At 44.8% G+C, this 20,081-nt stretch overlaps 1 protein-coding gene and 1 long non-coding RNA gene across 3 annotated transcripts in view; both read right to left on the bottom strand.

Moving 5' to 3' along the window:
* LOC110526849 (vacuolar protein sorting-associated protein 13C) overlaps positions 1–20,081 on the bottom strand; it is a 219,427-nt gene that overhangs the window by 181,587 nt on the left and 17,759 nt on the right. Inside the window, exons 4-11 of one of the 2 annotated variants that reach the window (XM_036981697.1) lie at positions 11,810–11,905; positions 6,775–6,876; positions 5,821–5,883; positions 4,708–4,779; positions 4,338–4,450; positions 3,819–3,878; positions 3,671–3,730; positions 3,320–3,400 (exon numbers count right to left, since the gene is read on the bottom strand). In XM_036981697.1, the coding sequence (XP_036837592.1) occupies positions 3,320–3,400; positions 3,671–3,730; positions 3,819–3,878; positions 4,338–4,450; positions 4,708–4,779; positions 5,821–5,883; positions 6,775–6,876; positions 11,810–11,905 (647 nt within the window). The remainder of the gene's footprint in view (positions 1–3,319; positions 3,401–3,670; positions 3,731–3,818; positions 3,879–4,337; positions 4,451–4,707; positions 4,780–5,820; positions 5,884–6,774; positions 6,877–11,809; positions 11,906–20,081) is intronic. The other variant, XM_036981698.1, reaches the window with a different exon arrangement.
* Positions 8,903–11,307, bottom strand: LOC118965008. The gene is made up of 2 exons (XR_005052373.1): positions 9,734–11,307; positions 8,903–9,664 (listed from the first exon to the last, which is right to left on the bottom strand). It is a non-coding gene; the product is annotated as an uncharacterized LOC118965008 (long non-coding RNA).

Below are 20,081 nucleotides of genomic sequence, written 5' to 3'. Positions count from 1 at the left end.
ACAGATAACACACACCTAGAGAAGACCTGAGCAGTCCATCACAGATAACACACACCTAGAGAAGACCTGAGCAGTCCATCACAGATAACACACACCTAGAGAAGACCTGAGCAGTCCATCACAGATAACACACACCTAGAGAAGACCTGAGCAGTCCAGCACAGATAACACACACCTAGAGAACAAGACCTGAGCAGTCCATCACAGATAACACACACCTAGAGAAGACCTGAGCAGTCCATCACAGATAACACACACCTAGAGAACAAGACCTGAGCAGTCCATCACAGATAACACACACCTAGAGAAGACCTGAGCAGTCCATCACAGATAACACACACCTAGAGAACAAGACCTGATCCCAGGTAAGAGATTCATCAGTCATGAGGACAATATGACCACACCGCACTGGAGACAATATGATCAGAACACACCCCACTGGAGACAATATGATCACACCCCACCCCACTGGAGACAATATGATCAGACCGCGCCCCACTGGAGACAATATGATCAGACCACGCCCCACTGGAGACAATATGATCAGACCACACCCCACTGGCAACAATATGATCAGACCACACCCCACTGGAGACAATATGATCAGACCACACCCCACTGGAGACAATATGATCAGACCACACCCCACTGGAGACAATATGATCAGACCACACCCCACTGGAGACAATATGATCAGACCACACCCCACTGGAGACAATATGATCAGACCACACCCCACTGGAGACAATATGATCAGACCACACCCCACTGGCAACAATATGATCAGACCACACCCCACTGGAGACAATATGATCAGACCACACCCCACTGGAGACAATATGATCAGACCACACCCCACTGGAGACAATATGATCAGACCACACCCCACTGGCAACAATATAATCAGACCACACCCCACTGGAGACAATATGATCAGACCACACCCCACTGGAGACAATATGATCAGACCACACCCCACTGGCAACAATTTTTATTTTTTATATTTTTTTTTTATTTCACCTTTATTTAACCAGGTAGGCTAGTTGAGAACAAGTTCTCATTTGCAACTGCGACCTGGCCAAGATAAGGCATAGCAGTGTGAACAGACAACACAGAGTTACACATGGAGTAAACAATTAACAAGTCAATAACACAGTAGAAAAAAGGGGAGTCTATATATACATTGTGTGCAAAAGGCATGAGAAGGTAGGCAAATAATTACAATTATGCAGATTAACACTGGAGTGATAAATGATCAGATGGTTATGTACAGGTAGAGATATTGGTGTGCAAAAGAGCAGAAAAATAAATAAAAACAGTATGGGGATGAGGTAGGTGAAAATGGGTGGGCTATTTACCAATAGACTATGTACAGCTGCAGCGATCGGTTAGCTGCTCAGATAGCAGATGTTTGAAGTTGGTGAGGGAGATAAAAGTCTCCAACTTCAGCGATTTTTGCAATTCGTTCCAGTCACAGGCAGCAGAGAACTGGAACGAAAGGCGGCCAAATGAGGTGTTGGCTTTAGGGATGATCAGTGAGATACACCTGCTGGAGCGCGTGCTACGGATGGGTGTTGCCATCGTAACCAGTGAACTGAGATAAGGTGGAGCTTTACCTAGCATGGACTTGTAGATGACCTGGAGCCAGTGGGTCTGGCGACGAATATGTAGCGAGGGCCAGCCGACTAGAGCATACAAGTCGCAGTGGTGGGTGGTATAAGGTGCTTTAGTGACAAAACGGATGGCACTGTGATAAACTGCATCCAGTTTGCTGAGTAGAGTGTTGGTCAGACAATATGATCAGACCACACCCCACTGGCGACAATATAATCAGACCACACCCCACTGGAGACAATATGATCAGACCACACCCCACTGGAGACAATATGATCAGACCACACCCCACTGGAGACAATATGATCAGACCACACCCCACTGGAGACAATATGATCAGACCACACCCCACTGGAGACAATATGATCAGACCACACCCAACTGGAGACAATATGATCAGACCACACCCCACTGGAGACAATATGATCAGACCACACCCCACTGGAGACAATATGGTCAGACCACACCCCACTGGAGACAATATGGTCAGACCACACCCCACTGGAGACAATATGATCAGACCACACCCCACTGGAGACAATATGATCAGACCACACCCCACTGGAGACAATATGATCAGACCACACCCCACTGGAGACAATATGATCAGACCACACCCCACTGGAGACAATATGATCAGACCACACCCCACTGGAGACAATATGATCAGACCACACCCCACTGGAGACAATATGATCAGACCCCACCCCACTGGAGACAATATGATCAGACCACACCCCACTGGAGACAATATGATCAGACCCCACCCCACTGGAGACAATATGATCAGACCACACCACACTGGAGACAATATGATCAGACCACACCCCACTGGAGACAATATGATCAGACCACACTGGAGACAATATGATCAGACCACACTGGAGACAACATGATCAGACCACACCCCACTGGAGACAATATGATCAGACCACACCCCACTGGAGACAATATGATCAGACCACACTGGAAACATGATCAGACCACACCCCACTGGAGACAATATGATCAGACCACACCCCACTGGAGACAATATGATCAGACCACACTGGAGACAACATGATCAGACCACACCCCACTGGAGACAATATGATCAGACCGCGCCCCACTGGAGACAATATGATCAGACCACACTGGAGACAATATGATCAGACCACACTGGAGACAATATGATCAGACCACACTGGAGACAATATGATCAGACCACACTGGAGACAATATGTGTGACTTGTGTACTAACTTTACAGTGTTTTCTGTTCTGCATGTATTATAGTGTATTGTGTTTGTATACCAACTTCACAAAATGCATTTCCACGTGAATAAACAAACAACTAAATATATTGGATGGTGCGGTATCATGTGACACAACGTACTGAAAAAAGGATAGAATAAAGGACTCTCTCTTCCTGATAAAGGAGGATAACTGGAGTAATGACAGACAGGTTCATTACCACTATATCTTCCTGATAAAGACAGAGGGTCATTACCAGTATATCTTCCTGATAATGACAGAGGGTCATTACCACTATCTCTTCCTGATAAAGACAGAGGATCATTACCAGTATATCTTCCTGATAAAGACATAGAGGGTCATTACCACTATCTCTTCCTGATAAAGACAGACGTTCATTACCAGTATATCTTCCTGACAAAGACAGACGTTCATTACCACTATCTCTTCCTGATAAAGATAGAGGTTAATTACCAGTATCTCTTCCCAGGAGCCTTTATAGAAGATGGGACTGTTGACGTTCCAGTAGGCACACAGACATTCCAAACGGCCCAGCTGGAAACAGAGAGAGGACAGGAAGTCAACAGAGAGAGGACAGGAAGTCAACTGGGCACGGGGTCATATCAACAATGTCACCCCAACGTTACAAATCAACAATATACAGCACAGCATTGCCCTGAAATCTGTCAGGCCATCCATGAATGAGCTGTGTGAGCTACAGACTCTGTGTTACCACAGTGGCAGTGGTACCTTGGAGCAGAATGACGGAGAGATCATGACAGCATCAACATGTATTCAGTGAACACTGCCCAAACCGGCTGTTACCTTGTAGATGATCCTGGCTGCCTCGTTCAGAATACACGACTTCCAGTTCTCATCGGTCGTCTACAAACAAAATCACAAAATGAACGAGCAGAATGACTGATATCAGAAAGACTCGTCACATCTTGTCAACCAGTGTGTGTGTGTGTACCTGTAGACTCAGCTCAGCCAGGGTGACTCCCATAGAGAGGGGCTGCTGGGGGTCTAATATCTGGAACACACAAACCACAGAGACAATCACACAACTTCCCATAATGCACTGGGAGACAGGAAGTACTAGGAAAGGATGTGAGGCAATGAGACAAGGAGAGATGACGAAAACAGACAAGAAGAGTAAGTTATGGAGGTAACGAGACAAGGAGAGAAGAGGTGAGGAAGGAGACTAGGAGATGAGGTGAGGAAATGAGAGGAGGGAAAAGAGACAAGGATAGGAGGTGAGGAGAGGAGTTGAGGAGACAAGGAGAGCCAGTGACGAGAGGAGATGAGGAAAGGAGACAAGGATATGAGGTGAGGAGGAAAAAAAGAGAGGTGAGGAAAGGAGATGAGGAAAGATGAGGAGAGAAGACAATGAAAGGAGGTGAGGAAAGGATATAGGAGAGGTGAGGAAAGGAGACAAAGAGAGAGGAGGCTGTGAGAGGAGGAGTTTTGTCCCCCAGCTCTAGAAACTAACATCGTCCTCATATCTGATATGGATGCTGGTGATCTTGACTTGCAGGTTCTTGATGACTTGCGTGGCCAGCTTCTCAGCAAACGTGTCCTTCTTCTCATCTTTCTGAGGCTTTTCTGAAATGACCAGAACAAGCTACTCAGGCAGCTGATAATGACCAGAACAAGCTACTCAGGCAGTTGATAATGACCAGAACAAGCTACTCAGGCAGCTGATAATGACCAGGACAAGCTACTCAGGCAGCTGATCATGTGTACTTGGTTGAAATCCACACAAGTCATTGGAAGATTTAAGAGAATGTCTTTTTGGTCAAAACTACTGTCACAACACACAATCACATTGACGATCACAATCACGCAACACACGTACCCACCTTGTTTGTTTTCATGGCGTTTTAAAGATTTTAGACTCTTAAAGCCTTTTTTGTGTTTTTTAATCTTAAAGCCTTGATGATTAACGCAGCATTAAACAGAGGAAGAGCTGTTAGTGGATAGTCAGTGCAACAGTGACATGACAACCAGACATCAGAGCATGCAGAATGGGTTGAAGACAAAGAAAACAACAGTGACAACCAGACATCAGAGCATGCAGAATGGGTTGAAGACAAAGAAAACAACAGTGACAACCAGACATCAGAGCATGCAGAATGGGTTGAAGACAAAGATAACAACAGTGACAACCAGACATCAGAGCATGCAGAATGGGTTGAAGACAAAGAGAACAACAGTGACAACCAGACATCAGAGCAGGTTGCCTGACTGGTCCACTACAGAACAGAACCTAATGCCTGGCTGGTCCACTACAGAACAGAACCTAATGCCTGACTGGTCCAGAACAGAACCTAATGCCTGGCTGGTCCACTACAGAACAGGACCTAATGCCTGACTGGTCCACTAGAGAACAGAACAGAACCTAATGCCTGGCTGGTCCACTACAGTATAAAACCTAATGCCTGGCTGGTCCACTACAGAACAGAACCTAATGCCTGGCTGGTCCATTACAGAACAGAACAGAACCTAATGCCTGGCTGGTCCACTACAGAACAGAACCTAATGCCTGACTGGTCCACTACAGAACAGAACCTAATGCCTGGCTGGTCCACTACATTATAGAACAGAACCTAATGCCTGGCTGGTCCACCACAGTACTGAACAGAACCTAATGCCTGACTGGTCCACTACTGAACAGAACCTAATGCCTGAATGGTCCACTACATTATAGAACAGAACCTAATGCCTGGCTGGTCCACCACAGTACTGAACAGAACCTAATGTGCCTGACTGGTCCACTACAGAACAGAACCTAATGCCTGACTGGTCCACTACAGTATAGAACAGAACCTAATGCCTAGCTGGTCCACTACATTATAGAACAGAACCTAATTCCTAGCTGGTCCACTACACTACTGAACAGAACCTAATGCCTGACTGGTCCACTACAGTACAGAACCTAATGCCTGACTGAACCACCACAGAACAGAACCTACCATGCTGAGGCTCCTTATACACAACACTTTCCAGATTAAACAGCAGCTCTCCCGTCTGAGAGTCTACGTGTCCCGTGAGGTGAGCAGCACAAGGTAGAGAGAGAGAGTAGTGGTCAGATTAAATACACCATCAGCAGCACAAGGTAGAGAGAGAGAGTAGTGGTCAGATTAAATACACCATCAGCAGCACAAGGTAGAGAGAGAGAGTAGTGGTCAGATTAAATACACCATCAGCAGCACAAGGTAGAGAGAGAGAGCAGTGGTCAGACTAAATACACCATCAGCAGCACAAGGTAGAGAGAGAGAGTAGTGGTCAGATTAAATACACCATCAGCAGCACAAGGTAGAGAGAGAGAGTAGTGGTCAGATTAAATACACCATCAGCAGCACAAGGTAGAGAGAGAGAGTAGTGGTCAGATTAAATACACCATCAGCAGCACAAGGTAGAGAGAGAGAGCAGTGGTCAGATTAAATACACCATCAGCAGCACAAGGTAGAGAGAGAGAGCAGTGGTCAGACTAAATCAGACTGTCACACTGTGATGTCAGTCCACTAGTTTAACTCCTGTCTCTTCACGTCTGTGATGTCAGTCCACTAGTTTAACTCCCGTCTCCTCACCTCTGTGATGTCAGTCCACTAGTTGAACTCCCGTCTCCTCACCTCTGTGATGTCAGTCCACTAGTTGAACTCCTCACCCATGTGATGTCAGTCCACTAGTTGAACTCCTCACCCATGTGATGTCAGTCCACTAGTTGAACTCCTGTCTCTTCACCTCTGTGATGTCAGTCCACTAGTTTAACTCCTCACCTCTGTGATATCAGTCCACTAGTTTAACTCCTCACCTCTGTGATATCAGTCCACTAGTTTAACTCCTCACCTCTGTGATATCAGTCCACTAGTTTAACTCCTCACCTCTGTGATGTCAGTCCACTAGTTTAACTCCCGTCTCCTCACCTCTGCGAGCAGCCATCAGTAGCGCCTCCTCAATGCGCTGCAGCTCCTTCTGCTTGGCCTCCTGCTGGTAACGCTCCTCCTTCGCGGCGTCATACTTTATCGCTTTGAAACAACACACCACGGGACATAGTTAATAAACACAACGGGTGTTGGAATTACAATATTCAGAGCTTCAGGTGATGTTTGGTACTTAAATCACTTTGAACAAGACAACATGGTTTCATAGTGGATACACATAGAACAAGACAACATGGTTTCATAGTGGATACACATAGAACAAGACAACATGGTTTCATAGTAGATACATATAGAACAAGACAACATGGTTTCATAGTGGATACATATAGAACTGTTGATAGAACAAGACAACATGGTTTCATAGTAGATACATATAGAACAAGACAACATGGTTTCATAGTGGATACATATAGAACTGTTGATAGAACAAGACAACATGGTTTCATAGTGGATACACATAGAACAAGACAACATGGTTTCATAGTGGATACACATAGAACAAGACAACATGGTTTCATAGTAGATACATATAGAACAAGACAACATGGTTTCATAGTGGATACATATAGAACTGTTGATAGAACAAGACAACATGGTTTCATAGTGGATACATATAGAACAAGACAACATGGTTTCATAGTGGATACACATAGAACAAGACAACATGGTTTCATAGTGGATACATATAGAACAAGACAACATGGTTTCATAGTGGATACATTTGGAACTGTTGATAGAACAAGACAACATGGTTTCATAGTGGATACACATAGAACAAGACAACATGGTTTCATAGTGGATACACATAGAACTGTTGATAGAACAAGACAACATGGTTTCATAGTGGATACATATAGAACAAGACAACATGGTTTCATAGTGGATACACATAGGACTGTTGATAGAACAAGACAACATGGTTTCATAGTGGATACACATAGTTCTGTTGGTTTTCATACACTTTCTTTCATTGTCAAGAAACCAAAAGCACAATCCCAGTCATATTAGCATCCCATGCTAGATTTTGATAACCCCAGTCATATTAGCATCCCATGCTAGTTGTTGATAATCCCAGTCATATTAGCAACCCGTTATAGTTGATAATCCCAGTCATATTAGCAACCCATTATAGTTGATAATCCCAGTCATATTAACAACCCATGATAGTTGATAATCCCAGTCATATTAGCAACCCATGATAGTTGTTACATCTTTAGATCTCCCCTCGTTCTATATTCTAACAGATGTTTCCATCTCTGTCCATGAAACCGTGTTTTCCCAGCAAAATGCATTTTGGGACATTTGCGTGTATTCCTACCGCCGTGTTCACATTGCTGACCTTAAAATGTGAAAAAAATTATAGTTTATCAGTCCCCCCCCCCCCCCACGGAGCGAACATGTTGGGCTTTGAGTTATATATATATATATATATATATACACACACACACATACACATATATATATATATATAGAGCGAGATAGGACTATTGAAACAGTCTCTCTCTCCCTCCTAGTGTTATGAAGGAGCCTGACTGCCTTCAGGACTGTGTTCGTGTCCATGGATAACTCAAGGTCTTTGTGTCCAGTGGTTGCCTAGCAACAGAGGTGTTTTCTCTAGATGTGTCAGCCAAACAGATTAATAACCACATCTAAAACACACAGTACAGGATGAAGGGCTGGGCAACACATCGTCTTATTAAAGAATCTAAAACACACAGTACAGGATGAAGGGCTGGGCCATACATCGTCTTATTAAAGAATCTAAAACACACAGTACAGGATGAAGGGCTGGGCCATACATCGTCTTATTAAAGAATCTAAAACACACAGTACAGGATGAAGGGCTGGGCCATACATCGTCTTATTAAAGAATCCAAAACACACAGTACAGGATGAAGGGCTGGGCCATACATCGTCTTATTAAAGAATCCAAAACACACAGTACAGGATGAAGGGCTGGGCCATACATCGTCTTATGTAAGAATCTAAAACACACAGTACAGGATGAAGGGCTGGGCCATACATCGTCTTATGTAAGAATCTAAAACACACAGTACAGGATGAAGGGCTGGGCCATACATCGTCTTATTAAAGAATCTAAAACACACAGTACAGGATGAAGGGCTGGGCCATACATCGTCTTATTAAAGAATCTAAAACACACAGTACAGGATGAAGGGCTGGGCCATACATCGTCTTATTAAAGAATCTAAAACACACAGTACAGGATGAAGGGCTGGGCCATACATCGTCTTATGTCTTATTAAAGAATCTAAAACACGCAGTACAGGATGAAGGGCTGGGCCATACATCGTCTTATGTCTTATTAAAGAATCTAAAACACACAGTACAGGTTGAAGGGCTGGGCCATACATCGTCTTATGTCTTATTAAAGAATCTAAAACACACAGTACAGGATGAAGGGCTGGGCCATACATCGTCTTATTAAAGACTCTAAAACACACAGTACAGGATGAAGGGCTGGGCCATACATCGTCTTATGTCTTATTAAAGAATCTAAAACACACAGTACAGGATGAAGGGCTGGGCCATACATCGTCTTATTAAAGAATCTAAAACACACAGTACAGGATGAAGGGCTGGGCCATACATCGTCTTATGTCTTATTAAAGAATCTAATGTAAATGTCACAATTGAATGTGAAATGACACTGGAACTTCCATTCAACAAATGATATCTGAAAAACCTTCTTGATTAACGGAAACGTCCGGATTGTTATTTTTCATGACTCAAAACAAGACACACTGGAAAAAAAAACATGAGACATTTTGTAAACTTGCAGAAAGAAGACTTGTGTTTCAGACAGAAGTATAGACCCCATAACCAACCAAGGATGTAAAACACTATCTGTCTGTTAGTAGATTGGAGCTGGTGTTTAATGGAGGTATAGACCCCATAACCAACCAAGGATATAAAACACCTGTTAGTAGATTGGAGCTGGTGTTTAATGGAAGTATAGACCCCAAAACCAACCAAGGATGTAAAACACCTGTTAGTAGATTGGAGCTGGTGTTTAATGGAAGTATAGACCCCATAACCAACCAAGGATATAAAACACCTGTTAGTAGATTGGAGCTGGTGTTTAATGGAGGTATAGACCCCATAACCAACCAAGGATATAAAACACCTGTTAGTAGATTGGAGCTGGTGTTTAATGGAAGTATAGACCCCATAACCAACCAAGGGTATAAAACACCTGTTAGTAGATTGGAGCTGGTGTTTAATGGAAGTATAGACCCCATAACCAACCAAGGGTATAAAACACCTGTTAGTAGATTGGAGCTGGTGTTTAATGGAAGTATAGACCCCATAACCAACCAAGGATATAAAACACTATCTGTCTGTTAGTAGATTGGAGCTGGTGTTTAATGGAAGTATAGACCCCATAACCAACCAAGGATATAAAACACCTGTTAGTAGATTGGAGCTGGTGTTTAATGGAGGTATAGACCCCATAACCAACCAAGGGTATAAAACACTGGGACAGATAAAGACTTAAAGCGGATATACAGGTACCGTATAACTGTCATTGTGTCAGTATCTGACTCAGCTATTCATGTGTTCTCAGGACAAAACCTTGCCATCGAAAACAGGTCCCCCCCAAAAAACTAAAAGTCTGGAGAAGCTCAGAAGATTCCAGAATAAAACCCACAATACAAACCATTCTAATACTACACTACCAGTGTTAAATCATCAAGCTGAAACGACTAGCGGTATAGTCTGGTTCTGGGGAGGTACTGGTCGTGGAGGGTTTTATTCTAGACTAGCGGTATAGTCTGGTTCTGGGGAGGTACTGGTCGTGGAGGCTTTTATTCTAGACTAGCGGTATAGTCTGGTTCTGGGGAGGTACTGGTCGTGGAGGGTTTTATTCTAGACTAGCGGTATAGTCTGGTTCTGGGGAGATACTGGTCGTGGAGGGTTTTATTCTAGACTAGCGGTATAGTCTGGTTCTGGGGAGATACTGGTCGTGGAGGGTTTTATTCTAGCCTAGCGGTATAGTCTGGTTCTGGGGAGATACTGGTCGTGGAGGGTTTTATTCCGGCCTAGCGGTATAGTCTGGTTCTGGGGAGCTACTGGTCGTGGAGGGTTTTATTCTAGACTAGCGGTATTGTCTGGTTCTGGGGAGATACTGGTCGTAGAGGGTTTTATTCCAGCCTAGCGGTATAGTCTGGTTCTGGGGAGATACTGGTCGTGGAGGGTTTTATTCCGGCCTAGCGGTATAGTCTGGTTCTGGGGAGCTACTGGTTGTGGAGGGTTTTATTCCAGCCTCTCACTAAGACACCGGATTTAAATCAATCAAATGAAGGTATTTCAGATTCGCTGATTCAGTTGTGTTTACTGCAGGGCTGGAACGAAAGCCTTGCACACCCAGACTCTCTCTAGGACAGGAGTTGGAGAACCCAGTGTTAAACAAAAGGAGAAAGAGGACATTCCCAGAGTCCAGAGAGAGACTTGATTGGTCTCAGTTCACCACCCTGAACCCAGACTGGAGGATCCTCTTACCATTGTATGGACATGTACGTAACTGAGACACAGCTGAAACACAGATAGCGCCATTGAAATATAGCTGGAGGCCACTGTAACTCATTATAGTACAGGACATTATTACAGTGGCATAACAGTCATCATGACAGTATTTAGTGGCATAGCAGTCTACAGGACAGTATTACAGTGTCACAAGTCTTAAAAAAATCAAGTGTCACAAATCTCAAAGAGTGTTGTTATGAATCAATTCATGACACTGGCATGTAGGGCTAGATGTAGGCCAACACTAAATCATTTGGAATCGTTTGGAATCCTTTAGATTCATTTGGAATCTTTTAGATTCATTTGGAATCTTTTAGATTAATTTGGAATCTTTTAGATTCATTTGGAATCATTTAGAATAATTTGGAATCATTTAGAATAATTTGGAATCATTTAGATTAATTTGGAAACATTTAGAATCATTTAGAGCCATAGAACACAAAGATAGAGGGTATAAACGGTTCCTTACTTGCTCCAGGAACCACCAGCAGATAGAGACCATCTAACGTTGCAACTACAGCATCATTGTACAAGTTCTTCCAAGGGATCTTCAATGTCAGTTTTCCTGAAAAACAACAAGGTCCTCAAGTCAATGGGAAGTCAAGAGGATGCAATAATAACATCTGAGTTATTTAATAACCTTACCTCATGGTGTTCTGTATTATCTAACTACAATAACATCTGAGTTATTTAACAACCTTACCTCATGGTATCTAACTACAATAACATCTGAGTTATTTAACAGTCTTATCTCATGGTGTTCTGTATTATCTAACTACAATAACATCAGAGTTATTTAATAACCTTACCTCATGGTCTTCTGTAGACTTGTCTAACTACAACCTATTCTATCTGATATGCTGGTTTACCATATAAAGCTCGACTCAATTCATTCATGGTGGTTGTCGTTTGATTAGGTTGAGGCTTTGTGCTTCTGATCTATTGAATCGATGTCGTCTAAACCAGGAATAGTTGGCCCCATTTTTCAGGCTGAGCATCTTTTCCTTCATAAAACACACCTTTCAGATCCCACGACACTGTCTTTCAGAAGACAGACTACATACCAGCTCTAAACCAGACAGCACCATCCACACAGTGTCTTTCAGAAGACAGACTACATAACAGCTCTAAACCAGACAGCACCATCCACACAGTGTCTTTCAGAAGACAGACTACATACCAGCTCTTAACCAGACAGCACCATCCACACAGTGTCTGACTAGACACCATCCACACAGTGTCTTTCAGAAGACAGACTACATAACAGCTCTAAACCAGACAGCACCATCCACACAGTGTCTTTCAGAAGACAGACTACATACCAGCTCTTAACCAGACAGCACCATCCACACAGTGTCTGACTAGACACCATCCACACAGTGTCTTTCAGAAGACAGACTACATACCAGCTCTAAACCAGACAGCACCATCCACACAGTGTCTGACTAGACACCATCCACACAGTGTCTTTCAGAAGACAGACTACATACCAGCTCTAAACCAGACAGCACCATCCACACAGTGTCTGACTAGACACCATCCACACAGTGTCTGACTAGACACCATCCACACAGTGTCTTTCAGAAGACAGACTACATACCAGCTCTAAAACAGACAGCACAATCCACACAGTGTCTTTCAGAAGACAGACTACATAACAGCTCTAAACCAGACAGCACCATCCACACAGTGTCTTTCAGAAGACAGACTACATACCAGCTCTAAACCAGACAGCACCATCCACACAGTGTCTTTCAGAAGACAGACTACATACCAGCTCTAAAACAGACAGCACCATCCACACAGTCTGACTAGACACCATCCACACAGTGTCTTTCAGAAGACAGACTACATACCAGCTAAACCAGACAGCACCATCCACACAGTGTCTTTCAGAAGACAGACTACATACCAGCTAAACCAGACAGCACCATCCACACAGTGTCTGATGACTAGACTGACTAGACACCATCCACACAGTGTCTGATGACTAGACTGACTAGACACCATCCACACAGTGTCTGACTAGACACCATCCACACAGTGTCTGATGACTAGACTGACTAGACACCATCCACACAGTGTCTGACTAGACATCATCCACACAGTGTCTGATGACTAGACTGACTAGACACCATCCACACAGTGTCTGATGACTAGACTGACTAGACACCATCCACACAGTGTCTGATGACTAGACTGACTAGACACCATCCACACAGTGTCTGACTAGACACCATCCACACAGTGTCTGATGACTAGACTGACTAGACACCATCCACACAGTGTCTGACTAGACATCATCCACACAGTGTCTGATGACTAGACTGACTAGACACCATCCACACAGTGTCTGACTAGACACCATCCACACAGTGTCTGATGACTAGACTGACTAGACACCATCCACACAGTGTCTGATGACTAGACTGACTAGACACCATCCACACAGTGTCTGATGACTAGACACCATCCACACAGTGTCTGACTAGACACCATCCACACAGTGTCTGATGACTAGACACCATCCACACAGTGTCTGATGACTAGACACCATCCACACAGTGTCTGACTAGACACCATCCACACAGTGTCTGACTAGACACCATCCACACAGTGTCTGATGACTAGACACCATCCACACAGTGTCTGATGACTAGACACCATCCACACAGTGTCTGATGACTAGACTGACTAGACATCATCCACACAGTGTCTGACTAGACACCATCCACAGTGTCTGATGACTAGACTGACTAGACATCATCCACACAGTGTCTGATGACTAGACACCATCCACACAGTGTCTGACTAGACACCATCCACAGTGTCTGATGACTAGACTGACTAGACACCATCCACACAGTGTCTGATGACTAGACTGACTAGACACCATCCAGTGTCTGATGACTAGACTGACTAGACACCATCCACAGTGTCTGATGACTAGACTGATTAGACACCATCCACACAGTGTCTGATGACTAGACACCATCCACACAGTGTCTGACTAGACACCATCCACACAGTGTCTGACTAGACACCATCCACACAGTGTCTGATGACTAGACACCATCCACACAGTGTCTGATGACTAGACTGACTAGACACCATCCACACAGTGTCTGATGACTAGACTGACTAGACATCATCCACACAGTGTCTGATGACTAGACTGACTAGACATCATCCACACAGTGTCTGATGACTAGACTGACTAGACACCATCCACACAGTGTCTGATGACGAGACTGACTAGACACCATCCACACAGTGTCTGATGACTAGACTGACTAGACATCATCCACACAGTGTCTGATGACTAGACACCATCCACACAGTGTCTGATGACTAGACTGACTAGACATCATCCACACAGTGTCTGATGACTAGACACCATCCACACAGTGTCTGATGACTAGACTGACTAGACACCATCCACACAGTGTCTGACTAGACACCATCCACACAGTGTCTGATGACTAGACTGACTAGACACCATCCACACAGTGTCTGATGACTAGACTGACTAGACACCATCCACACAGTGTCTGATGACTAGACTGACTAGACACCATCCACAGTGTCTGATGACTAGACTGACTAGACACCATCCACACAGTGTCTGATGACTAGACACCATCCACACAGTGTCTGACTAGACACCATCCACACAGTGTCTGATGACTAGACACCATCCACACAGTGTCTGATGACTAGACACCATCCACACAGTGTCTGATGACTAGACACCATCCACACAGTGTCTGATGACTAGACACCATCCACACAGTGTCTGATGACTAGACACCATCCACACAGTGTCTGATGACTAGACACCATCCACACAGTGTCTGATGACTAGACTGACTAGACATCATCCACACAGTGTCTGATGACTAGACTGACTAGACACCATCCACACAGTGTCTGATGAATAGACTGACTAGACACCATACACACAGTGTCTGACTAGACACCATCCACACAGTGTCTGACTAGACACCATCCACACAGTGTCTGATGACTAGACTGACTAGACATCATCCACACAGTGTCTGACTAGACATCATCCACACAGTGTCTGATGACTAGACTGACTAGACATCATCCACACAGTGTCTGATGACTAGACAGACTAGACACCATCCACACAGTGTCTGATGACTAGACAGACTAGACACCATCCACACAGTGTCTGATGACTAGACACCATCCACACAGTGTCTGATGACTAGACTGACTAGACATCATCCACACAGTGTCTGATGACTAGACACCATCCACACAGTGTCTGATGACTAGACACCATCCACACAGTTTCTGATGACTAGACACCATCCACACAGTTTCTGATGACTAGACACCATCCACACAGTTTCTGATGACTAGACACCATCCACACAGTGTCTGATGACTAGACACCATCCACACAGTGTCTGATGACTAGACACCATCCACACAGTGTCTGATGACTAGACACCATCCACACAGTGTCTGATGACTAGACACCATCCACACAGTGTCTGATGACTAGACACCATCCACACAGTGTCTGATGACTAGACACCATCCACACAGTGTCTGATGACTAGACACCATCCACACAGTGTCTGATGACTAGACACCATCCACACAGTGTCTGATGACTAGACACCATCCACACAGTGTCTGATGACTAGACACCATCCACACAGTGTCTGATGACTAGACACCATCCACACAGTGTCTGATGACTAGACACCATCCACACAGTGTCTGATGACTAGACACCATCCACACAGTGCCTGATGACTAGACACCATCCACACAGTGCCTGATGACTAGACACCATCCACACAGTGTCTGATGACTAGACACCATCCACACAGTGTCTGATGACTAGACACCATCCACACAGTGTCTGATGACTAGACACCATCCACACAGTGTCTGATGACTAGACACCATCCACACAGTGTCTGATGACTAGACACCATCCACACAGTGTCTGATGACTAGACACCATCCACACAGTGTCTGATGACTAGACACCATCCACACAGTGTCTGATGACTAGACACCATCCACACAGTGTCTGATGACTAGACACCATCCACACAGTGTCTGATGAATAGTCTGACTAGACACCATCCACACAGTTTCTGATGACTAGACACCATCCACACAGTGTCTGATGACTAGACACCATCCACACAGTGTCTGATGACTAGACACCATCCACACAGTGTCTGATGACTAGACACCATCCACACAGTGTCTGATGACTAGACACCATCCACACAGTGTCTGATGAATAGTCTGACTAGACACCATCCACACAGTGTCTGATGACTAGACACCATCCACACAGTGTCTGATGACTAGACACCATCCACACAGTGTCTGATGAATAGTCTGACTAGACACCATCCACACAGTGTCTGATGACTAGACACCATCCACACAGTGTCTGATGAATAGTCTGACTGGACACCATCCACACAGTGTCTGATGACTAGACACCATCCACACAGTGTCTGATGAATAGTCTGACTAGACACCATCCACACAGTGTCTGATGACTAGACTGACTAGACACCATCCACACAGTGTCTGATGACTAGACACCATCCACACAGTGTCTGATGACTAGACACCATCCACACAGTGTCTGATGACTAGACACCATCCACACAGTGTCTGATGAATAGTCTGACTAGACACCATCCACACAGTGTCTGATGACTAGACTGACTAGACATCATCCACACAGTGTCTGATGACTAGACTGACTAGACACCATCCACACAGTGTCTGATGACTAGACACCATCCACACAGTGTCTGATGAATAGTCTGACTAGACACCATCCACACAGTGTCTGATGACTAGACTGACTAGACACCATCCACACAGTGTCTGATGACTAGACTGACTAGACATCATCCACACAGTGTCTGACTAGACATCATCCACACAGTGTCTGATGACTAGACTGACTAGACACCATCCACACAGTGTCTGATGACTAGACACCATCCACACAGTGTCTGATGAATAGTCTGACTAGACACCATCCACACAGTGTCTGATGACTAGACTGACTAGACACCATCCACACAGTGTCTGATGAATAGTCTGACTAGACACCATCCACACAGTGTCTGATGACTAGACTGACTAGACATCATCCACACAGTGTCTGACTAGACATCATCCACACAGTGTCTGACTAGACATCATCCACACAGTGTCTGACTAGACATCATCCACACAGTGTCTGATGACTAGACTGACTAGACATCATCCACACAGTGCCTGATGACTAGACACCATCCACACAGTGTCTGACTAGACATCATCCACACAGTGTCTGACTAGACATCATCCACACAGTGTCTGATGACTAGACTGACTAGACATCATCCACACAGTGCCTGATGACTAGACACCATCCACACAGTGTCTGATGACTAGACTGACTAGACATCATCCACACAGTGTCTGACTAGACATCATCCACACAGTGTCTGATGACTAGACTGACTAGACATCATCCACACAGTGTCTGATGACTAGACTGACTAGACACCATCCACACAGTGTCTGACTAGACACCATCCACACAGTGTCTGACTAGACACCATCCACACAGTGTCTGATGACTAGACACCATCCACACAGTGTCTGACTAGACACCATCCACACAGTGTCTGACTAGACACCATCCACACAGTGTCTGACTAGACACCATCCACACAGTGTCTGACTAGACACCATCCACACAGTGTCTGACTAGACACCATCCACACAGTGTCTGACTAGACACCATCCACACAGTGTCTGACTAGACACCATCCACACAGTGTCTGACTAGACACCATCCACACAGTGTCTGACTAGACACCATCCACACAGTGTCTGACTAGACACCATCCACACAGTGTCTGACTAGACACCATCCACACAGTGTCTGACTAGACACCATCCACACAGTGTCTGATGACTAGACACCATTTTGAACGGCATCAAAAAATCACTTTGCTGCGACTGGGGGGGTAAAACCTGAATAAAATACATATGTTTTATTCAATCCATTTACTGATAAAAAGCCAGATATTTTATTTATTTTATTTATTTAACTAGGCAAGTCAGTTAAGAACAAAAAAGGCACCTGCTGGGTTTAGTTGGGGGGCAACACTGTGCTGCTCGTAACGAATAAAATAGACTTTAAAAACATCCATTCTTTCAAAACTGTCTCACAGTGTTGTGAACAAACCTCTGGGTGGCGTGGATACTTTCCCCCAGTAGAGATATGAAGCATCTTAGGACTGCAGTAGTTTCTCTAATGTCGTTAAAGGATTATCAGAGAAAGTGTCCAGGTGAGGTCAAGAAAGACACTCGTCACCATAGACACAACCAGTTTTTAGAAGTGAAGGGAGAAAGTCCCTCGGGACCACAGTCACGTGACTGGAACCCTCACGGCCGAGGTACACCCAATATGGACGCCGGTCAGCTCCATACACAACATTAGACCTCTGTCTGGGACACACACACACACACACACTCACGGCCGAGGTACACCCAATATGGACGCTGGTCAGCTCAATACACATCTTTAGACCTCTGTCTGGGACACACACACACACACACACACACACACACTCACGGCCGAGGTACACCCAATATGGACGCTGGTCAGCTCAATACACAACATTAGACCTCTGTCTGGGACACACACACACACACACACACACACACTCACGGCCGAGGTACACCCAATATGGACGCTGGTCAGCTCAATACACAACATTAGACCTCTGTCTGGGACACACACACACACACACACTCACGGCCGAGGTACACCCAATATGGCCGCTGGTCAGCTCAATACACAACATTAGACCTCTGTCTGGGACACACACACACACTCACGGCCGAGGTACACCCAATATGGCCGCTGGTCAGCTCAATACACAACATTAGACCTCTGTCTGGGGGACACACACACACACTCACGGCCGAGGTACACCCAATATGGACGCTGGTCAGCTCAATACACAACATTAGACCTCTGTCTGGGACACACACACACACACACTCTAGGCCGAGGTACACCCAATATGGACGCTGGTCAGCTCCACCCACCGTGACAAGTTTCCTGGAATGGGGAAATCCCCATTCTAGTCATTCTATATCTATGGGACAGAGAATCTACTCACAGCACAGCACGTCTCCCATTAGAGCTCATTAACATCTCCTCAATACACAACATTAGACCTCTGTCTGGGGGGGTGGGGGGGACACAAAGCCAAGGGCAGAGTTGAACATTCTCTCAGAGTATTTAGGTGATTTAATCTATAGGGCCTGGGCTCCATCCTTTACTCATGTGATGTTTAAAAACGAGCCAAAAGGCTAAATCTATCCTAAAAAGTTACTATACAGGACCTGGAACAAGACTGCTTGATGTTAAACAACAACGGCTATAAGGGTTGGAATGCAGTGAGGATACAGCCTCTGGTGGGCTTTGATTACAGAGAGAACAGATCTCATCACAGACCGTCTCATCCAGAATGAGAGAAATTACCTCTGTTCTACACATCTAGTTTACAGGGTAACCTGTTAACTAGCTCTATTCTACACATCTAGTTTACAGGGTAGAGTAACATGTTAACTACCTCTATTCTACACATCTAGTTTACAGGGTAACCTGTTAACTAGCTCTGTTCTACACATCTAGTTTACAGGGTAGAGTAACA

This window comes from Oncorhynchus mykiss, chromosome 6 (assembly GCF_013265735.2).
Source record: "Oncorhynchus mykiss isolate Arlee chromosome 6, USDA_OmykA_1.1, whole genome shotgun sequence".
In the NCBI taxonomy this organism is placed as follows: domain Eukaryota; kingdom Metazoa; phylum Chordata; class Actinopteri; order Salmoniformes; family Salmonidae; genus Oncorhynchus; species Oncorhynchus mykiss.
This window is presented reverse-complemented; position numbering and strand designations above follow the sequence as displayed.